General features: G+C 36.4%; 2 protein-coding genes across 3 annotated transcripts in view; both read left to right on the top strand.

The window, feature by feature from the left end:
• The window catches only part of PSMD1 (proteasome 26S subunit, non-ATPase 1), an 89,848-nt gene that overhangs the window by 51,632 nt on the left and 29,087 nt on the right, over window positions 1-9,129 (top strand). The window lies entirely within an intron of this gene.
• Window positions 928-1,999, top strand: LOC116629892 (spindle and kinetochore-associated protein 1-like). The gene has a single exon (XM_032400147.1). The coding sequence runs from the start codon at window positions 1,042-1,044 to the stop codon at window positions 1,807-1,809; it is 768 nt and encodes a 255-aa protein (XP_032256038.1). The 5' UTR covers window positions 928-1,041; the 3' UTR covers window positions 1,810-1,999.

The following is a 9,129-nucleotide window of genomic DNA, read 5'->3' as shown; positions in this document are numbered from 1 at the left end:
GCATAGGTTTTAACAGAAACTTTCATTGCTCGTTTTTAAACAGATGGCTTTGGGGGGATTGGTTCATTGGCAGTTTGTTTTTTTTTTTCCACAGATATATTGGAGAAAGTATACAGTATGTAATGAAAATATATTTCTGCCTTATTTCAGAAAATTGGTGTAAAAAATTTAACAGCTATGCTAAGTTTTTTCTAGACTGTAAGACTAGCTTAGCATTAGAACTTCAACATTCTCAAAGTTTCCTTTTTAAAAGATCATCATAGATCACTCATTTTTAAAGTATTTAATTCTAGGTCAGCAATAACATTTGTGCCCTTTTTCTGTTTCAAATTTATATTCCTTAGCTTATGTGAAAGTTATTGGAAAATACTTGGTTCATTTCAGTTCTATTGAGCACTTCAGATATCATTCAGTATTTGCTTTTTTTTTAAACTCAAAATTCAGTATTTTAGAAAAGTATTTGCTGTAAATTTTGGGTGAAAACATATAATACTCAAGAGCAATCAAATGGATTTTAATGTGCCAGGATTCTCTTCAGGAATATAGAAAGATTCTGAAATACTGCTTTGTTGTGAATCACAATTTAGCACCTGTACTTATGCAGGTAGATAGGAGTCTGCAAAACAAATAATGTCAGATTGAAAGTAGTACCAGTATATTCAATGAATATATGGATTTATGTTTATAGATTTAAAAAAATTTAAATATTCATGGAATATATTATAAAAATGCCAACCATTATTACTATTATAAACTTTGCCAATACTAACCCTCTCTGCCACATTCACTTTTTTTTTTAAGATTTTATTTGAGAGAGAGAGCGAGCATGAGAAGGGGGAGGGGCAGAGGGAGAGTGAGAAGCAGGCTCCCGCTAACAAGGAGCCCGATGCGGGGCTCAATCCCAGGACCCCAAGATCATGACCTGAGCTGAAGGCAGACACTTAACCGACTGAGCCATGCAGGTGCCCCTCACTTACTTTTTTTGTAGTTAAAACTAGTGGTTGGGGCTTTGCTCCCGGACCCGCGCCAGAGGCTTAAAGGATGGCCTCCTCAGATCTGGAACAATTAGGCTCTCATATTAATGAAAAGATTGCCAACATTAAAAGAACTCTGTCACTGAGAAATTGTGGTCAGGAACCTACCTTGAAGACTACATTAGATAAAATAGGAGATGAAATCATTGTAGTAAATGAACTTCTAAATAAATTGGAATTGGAGATTCAATATCAAGAACAAACCAACCATTCACTCAAGGAACTCTGTGAATCTCTTGAAGAGGATTATAAAGATGTGGAGCATCTCAAAGAAAACATTCCTCCCCATTTGCCTCAAGTAACAGTAAGCCAGAACTTTGCTAATGTGTCAGATCTTGACCCTGAAGAACCAGTCAAAGCTGAGGAACCTGTACCCACAAAGAAGCCCCCAAAAGAACAAAGAAGTATTAAAGAAATGCTGTTTATAACTTCTGATGAATTTAATGGCATTCCAGCGTACATGAAATCTCGCTTAACTTACTGTCAAATTAATGATGTTATTAAAGAAATCAACAAGGCGGTGGTTAGTAAATATAAGATCCTACATCAACCAAAAAAGTCAATGAGTTCCGTGGCCAGAAATCTCTATCACAGATTTATTGATGAAGAAACAAAGGATACCAAAGGTCATTATTTCATAGTGGAAGCTGACATAAAGGAGTTCACAGCTCTGAAGGCTGACAAGCGCCTTCACGTGATCCTGAATATCTTACGACACTGCCGGAGGCTCTCAGAGGTCCGAGGGGGGGGCCTTACCCGATACGTTATAACCTGAAGCACGTGGGATCTTTTGAACTGGCTAACAATAGGGGGTAGAGGCCACTCACATAGTTTCCTTATATGTAATTTCTTTATATATAAAATTTCTTTGGCTTTTTCATTTTCTTTTCTAGCTTCCTATAAAAACGAAACGTTTTAGTAAGTAAAGCATATATATTTTAAAATTCAAAAAACAAAAAAAACTAGTGGTTGGATTATTTTTGTTTTCCTATTTTTAAATTAGTTTAATGGTTAAGGAACACAACTAGTTAAAACTACTTATTTGGCAACTTTGTGCTATGGCTGGGTGGTGGACATTGGGGAGGGTATGTGCTATGGTGAGTGCTGTGTATTGTGTAAGACTGATGAATCACAGACATGTACCCCTGAAACAAATAATACATTATATGTTAATAATTTTTAAAAAATTAAAAAAGCATAGCTGAGAATCAGAAAGAAAGCAAAATAATAAGAAATATATGAAAGAGTAGACAAATCTTTCAGTTGCAAATAACTAAACTATGCTCTAAAAACCTCATGCACGTTAGATGGAAGACAGCCTGTAAGTCCCCACTACAAATCTCTTTACACTCACTCACAGAAACATGTCTTTCTCCCCTCTTTAATAAAAATACCATTTGCACATGGTGGTAAATCTAAATAGTACAAAAGAATGTTTAGTGATAAATTCACTTTGAGACGGTTTTAACAAACACATTTCCCTGTTTACTCCAGAGCAGATAACAAATTAACAGGTGGACAAACACTTTGATAATAGCAAACAGGGTGCACAGAAGAAACAGGAAGTAAAAAGTATAGACATGTAGGTTTACTCAGAATAGAGGCTTGTAGCTCTCCTATAACCCAGGCCTTCACAATTTTATGTGGTATAATAATTGGTACCAGAGTGATGACTTCCACATATTTAAGAAAAGAGTAAATAATTTTTATTCGGCTCTGTTTTGGATGGCAGGAATGCGTGAAATGCATTTTTAAAAAGATTGCCATCCAAAATGATAAATATATAAAAATATGATTCTTAATAGTAGAATTAAATTTCAAATATCTGGAAACTTCATTTGTGTGAAATATCTCATTTACCAAGAACTCCAGATAAATTCTTACTAAAGTAGCTTAAAGTTCAGACTCGGACTCTAATCTGACCATAATCAAAAAACTTAATTCATGCATTTTTCCCAAAATAATGAATTTTGTCCCTGATGCCTTTTTAATTTATTAGATTCTATCTTTGACTTAAAAGGGCAGTCTAATTTATAGGCCTAAGAAGACAAATATCAGCCAAGAACATTTTTTGCCTCTCAGTCATAATTATCTATCAAACACTAGCCATTAAGGAATTTTTGGCAATATAGGGATTGTGTCCAGTACATATTCATTTATTTGTGAAGTATTCATTGAGTTCATTTGCTTGTGGCAATATAGTGATGAACAAGATAAACATTTTCTGCCCTTGTGTAATTTATCTCATGGGTGGATACAAGCAAGTATATTGATCATTATAATACAGACATGGTAGCTAAAACTAGCTCACTTTAACAGGTCCCACAGCTCAGCTCAAATATTTTTTCGCTTTTTTTTTTTTTCATTCCTTTCTTACTCATTTTCTTTGACAATATCAGTGAAAGAGCTAAAATTCTAAAAATAGCTCTTCCAAATTTAATCTGTTCTTCTTAGACTCTACTCACTCTCCCCTGATGACTGATTTTACCTCTATTTTAATGAAAGATTTAGACCAATCTGAAAGTGCTATCACCTTTTATCTTCTCAAAATGTCTTTCTTTTCATCCATACTATCCTTTGGGATCACATTGACATTACTCTTTTCCACAACTTCTATTTAAGTTCTTGATCCCAACTTTTATTATATTCTTTGCAATTTTGCTGAATAAGGTATCTTTTTCACACATAGAATCCATGCCTTGAATATTCAGTTCCTCAGTTCTAACTACTTTTTTTTTTTTTTTTTAAGATTTTATTTATTTGACAGAGAGAGACACAGTGAGAGAGGGAACACAAGCAGGGGGAGAGGGAGAAGCAGGCTTCCCGCTGAGCAGGGAACCCGATGTGGGGCTCGATCCCAGGACCCTGGGATCATGACCTGAGCCGAAGGCAGACACTTAATGACTGAGCCACCCAGGCGCCCCAGTTCTAACTTCTTTCTTGCAGACATGCTCAGGTTTCTAGTTAATGAAAACTAAACATTTTTGTTATCCCTTGAGTCTCTTTCCTTCATTATCAAACTTCTTTAAAGAATTGCCTGTTTCTCTTCTCATTATAATCCTTATAATCAGATTTTTTCTCCAACATTCTACTAAAACAACTCTTAGAAAGTCCGTTTTAACACCAGTTACAGATTGTGTGCAATATTCAGCACTGTTGGCTAAACATTTCTTTTTAAAGCTTATATCTTTTCCTGCCTTCAGAGACATCCCATCCTGGTTCTTTGTGTTTCTTAAAGAATCTTTTCTAACTCTTCTTCTACCCGCTTAATTTGCAGATACCTCCCAGGTTCCTGTCCTCTATTGACTTCATCTCCCTCTTCATTGTCTTCCTCCATTCACCCATGGTTTCCATTAACTTGTTGAAGAAAGCCCCTAAAACTAAAACTCTATTTCCAGCCTAATGGCTATGATTCGTGGTCGCAAGAGTAGACAGGCAGAATACCTAAGGGTTAGGAGACCTTTCTATGAGCTTTGATTTCTGCATTTGTAATAAGGTGACGTAACCTGCTCTGCCTATTTCACAGCAACAATTGACCCAGCTGATCATTTCCCCTTCCATAAAATAGCTTGGCTTCCACTAGATCACACTCTAATGGATGCTCTCTGGCCTCGCTGACTATTCCTTTTTAGTCTCTTTGTTCTGTTTCATCTCCTCAACCTCTTAATCTTCAACCTTCTTGGGGGTTCATTTCTGGATCTCTTTTCTCCCCTCTCTGTACTTGGTGTCTTACATACATTTATGGCTTTAAATACCATCTATATCCTGAAACTCTCTAGCCTAGACTTTTCCTTCAGACTCCAGACTCATGTTTGATCACCTACTCAATATTTCCCTTAGATGTCTAAAAAACATCTCAAACTCAGATTGTCTTAAAACTGAATTTATGCTCTTTCCCTCCAGATCTGCTCTATGTATTGGTTTCTTTATCTCAGGTAAAGGCAGTTGCATCTTTCCAGTCTCTTTATCTGACATTCTACATTTTATCCATCAGGAAATCTTGTTGGTTTTACCTTCAGTATATATACCAAATCCATATATACCAAATTTCCCCCCCACATCTCCTGCTACTATCTTACCTAATCACCATCATATCTTGACTGGATTTCTAGGTAGCCTCTTAACCAGTCTTCTTTCTTCTACCTTTGCCCTCTGTTCTCAATAAAGCAGCCAAAATGACCTTTTTTAAACAAGGCAGATCATATCATTCCTTTGCTCAGAATCCTCCGGTGGCCCCTTATTTCACTCATAGTAAAAGCCAAAGTTCCAGTAATCCCCTGGCCTATAAAGTTCCTATAAAGCTTTTATGATCTGGCTGGCCATAGTTTCAACTGTTCTTCCCCTTCTTCACTGCACTCAAACCACTGGCCTTTGCTGCCCCTCAAACGTGCCTGGCGTTGTTTTATCACAGGGCTCTTGCACGAGCTGTTTCCTCCACCTAATATATAATACGCTCTTGCCCTGCCTAGCCACTTGACTTGCTTCCTTACGGCCTTCCTGTCTTTGCTTAAATAGCACGTTATCATTGAAGCCTGCCCTGACTACCCTAGTTAGTGCTGTTAAACCTTCCTCTCCTGTGTCTTCCAATACCCCTTAACTTGATTTACTTTTCTTGTTCTCCTTAGTACTTCACCTTTTTACTTAGTTTATCATTTATTTTTGATTGTATGCCTCCTACTAGAATGTAGTCTTTGTCTTCTTTGTTCACCAGTCTCTGAGTTTATCCTGCTTAGAGTTTGTTGAGTTTCTAGTCTTTTATCAAAATTTGGGAAGTTTTGGCCGTTCTTTCTTCAAATGTTCTCTCTACCCCTCTCTTCTTCTCATCTCCCTCTAGGACTCCCATTATGCATATGTTAGTATGCTTGATGGTGTCCCACCAGTTTTTAAGGCTCTGCTCATTTTTAAAAATTATTTTCTCTTTCTGCTCCTCAGATTAGATAATCTCAATCCACCAACATAATTCTCAGTTAATCTAATTTAATATTGTCAGTTTACCTAACTTGCCCACTTCTGCTGCCCAGTTCTGCTGTTGAACCCTCTCTAGTGAATTTTTCATTTCACTTAAACATTTCATTTCATTTGTTTGATTTTGTTTCATTTTGTGTATATATACAATTTCTACTTGTTGATTTTCTTGAGTTGATGAGGCATTGTTCTCCTGTTTTCTTTAGTTACTGGCCTTTCTTTTTTTTCTCTTTGAATATATTTAAGATACTTTAAGTCCAATACCTGGGCTTACTCAGGAACTGATTCTATTAATTTCTAGTCTAGTAAAATGATTTTAAAAATATATATATTAAAGGTAGGACTAAATTTGTATGATTTAGGGCAGGATCTGGGTAATTTTGTTTTGTTTTCTTTATGATACTTAACATGTAGTAGATATATCTAAATTGATAAAGTGAGAATCCACAAATAGCAGCTTGGGATACAGAGGTTCATGGGATAAAAGTATGCTGGGGAAACAAAACTACTTTCTTCTTTCTCAGTTATTTTCCTGATAATGAATATCTGATGCATCTCTTTTACCTTGTAAATGAAAATAAAATTCAAAAAATATATCTCTGCCCGCCTTTTTTTTTTTTTTTTTTTTTAAGATTTAATTTATCCATTTGGCAGCGAGAGAGCGCGCACACAAGCAGGAGGGAGCTACAGAGGGAGAGGGAGAAGCAAGCTCCCTGCTGAGCAGGGAGTCTGATTGGGGGACAGGGGGGCTTGATCCCAGGACCCTGGGAACACGACCTGAGCCGAAGGCAGATGCTTAACCAGCTGAGCTACCCAGGCACCCCTCTTCCCACTTTTTAACCAAATGATATTCACTTTTTTATTTTTATAAACTAGCCAAAAAATAAAGAACAAGAAAAATTGATACAGTTCCCACCACATGTAGCTCCATTGTTAAAAACAGATGCAACTATGGGGCGCCTGGGTGGCTCAGTTGGTTAAGCGACTGCCTTCGGCTCAGGTCATGATCCTGGAGTCCCGGGATCGAGTCCCACATCGGGTTCCCTGCTCAGCAGGGAGTCTGCTTCTCCCTCTGACCCTGCCCCTTCTCATGCTCTCTCTCTCTATCTCATTCTCTCTCTCAAATAAATAAATAAAATCTTAAAAAAACAAACAAAAAAAAAAAACAGATGCAACTAGCACATTTATAATTGTCCGAGTAAATGTACTTTTAAATTTAACATAGCAAAACATAAATATGTGAAAAAGCTATCATACATAATACATTTTATGCTAATACAGTGGTTTCCAAACTATTGAATTACTTGCTCTCTACCTCCCCCTACTCAATAAAACAAAATCCACTATTTTCCTGTGACTTGATAATTTCTAGACAGTTATTTTTCTAAGTATGTTCATGGAGGGGTGCCTGGGCGGCTCAGACTCAGTAGGTTGAGTGTTGAAGTCTTGGTTTTGGCTCCACTCCTTGTCTGAGGTCGTGGGCGGTTGAGCTCACGCTGTGAGCTCCATGCACAGTGGAGAGTCTGCTTGTCCCTCTCCCTGCTCCTCCCCTTGCTCACACACGCCCCTCCCAATCAAGCAATCAATCAGATCTATTTAAAAATAAATAAATATGTTCATGGAGACACAGAGATAAGTTTTTATTGCTAATCAGGGGTCAGTCATTTAAATACTTTGTTACAAATGATTAAGGGAATTATATCAGACGACAGGAATTATTTTGTGATGTTATCTAAGAGATAAATGTTTGTATAGAAAAGCTAAGATTCAAGTAGTGTTAGAATTATCTAAAATAAATGAAAGAAAGCCCTATGGACTATTATTAAAGATTTGGTGTATTTTCTTTTAATCTCTCGCCATCTCTTGCCTTTCCTCCCCTCTCTCTTTTTGTTTCCACCTTGCAGTTTATTTGTTGAAGAAACCAGGTTATTATTACTGTCAAGGTTGCACAGTATGGATTTTGCTAATTGCATCCCCCATCCCTATGTGTAATATAATGCGTTTTTTGGTCTTCTGTATTTCCTGTAAATTGATAGTTGGACATTGAGGCTTGGTCACATTGAGGTTCAATGTCTCTTTCTTTCTCTGTCTCTCTTTTTTAGAGGGGCAGGGCTGGGAGTGCACATTAGGTCGACTTGTTTCTATTTTTATGATGTTAGCAGTCATTGATAATTATGCTGAGGTCCATTAATTCATTCCAAGCCTCAAAGTGATGGTGATAATTGTTTTATCATTTATTTATTCATTTATTAACTGTGACTTTATAATTTTTATATTTATGCATGTATTTTATGTGTGTTATATGTGTAGACAAAGATTAATGTGCCCAAGTTTTGCTTTCAGCAAATATTTACATTCCAATCATTGCTTAGAAGGATTCTTTTGTCCTTTTACAGCTACTTGCTAAAAATTAAAGTAAACATAGAATATTCTGGTTTTATTGTACTCTTGAAGGGACTGAATGTCTAAGCTAATTTATTAAAGAATGTATCGTTTCTTGTCTTAACACTTTACTGAAGAATGTGTCAGCATTAGGACTGTTATAGACTGAGAAACTTAACAAGAATTTTTTTTATGTTCTTTGAGTTTATAACCCTCACAACCTATTTTAGTCTTTATGATAATCAACTAGGTAAAGCTCTGAATTAAGCTCCCAGTATTTATGTTCACTGGCAAAATTTTCTCTGAACGTCATGAAACTGTTAATATCCTATTCTAAGTATAATACTTTTTTAACAATTGAGCATCATAAAATAAATGAAGTTTTAAGATACATTTAGAATAAGTTCTTTGGTGTGAGTCAGTTTTCCCTGGAATGTCCTGCCCTTGCTGCAGCTGAGGGACAAGTGGGTAAGTGTTCTCTGTGCCATTAGCTCCTTAAAAAGTTGGTGAGGAGACGTGGAGGTCAGGATTTTGAATACAACCAGCTTTCTAGGTTTAATATCCAACTCACTTTATATTATTTTGAATGAATGTTTGGGCATGAGTTACCTTCCCTTTTTTACAAATAAGAACCCAAACTACAGCTAGGGTAGCCAGATTCCTGGTTCTGCTCCAAAGGCAATTTCTGGTAATGCATTTAGATTTCAGTGATTGTGGTATAATATTCTACTCTACCATACCACCAACT

Source organism: Phoca vitulina, unplaced genomic scaffold (genome assembly GCF_004348235.1).
Source record: "Phoca vitulina isolate PV1807 unplaced genomic scaffold, GSC_HSeal_1.0 scaffold1, whole genome shotgun sequence".
Taxonomy (NCBI): domain Eukaryota; kingdom Metazoa; phylum Chordata; class Mammalia; order Carnivora; family Phocidae; genus Phoca; species Phoca vitulina.
This window is presented reverse-complemented; position numbering and strand designations above follow the sequence as displayed.

What these genes read in the sequence shown, in the direction of transcription:
- LOC116629892 (XM_032400147.1), top strand. Translation starts at nt 1,042, where the DNA reads ATGGCCTCCTCAGATCTGGAACAATTAGGCTCTCATATTAATGAAAAG.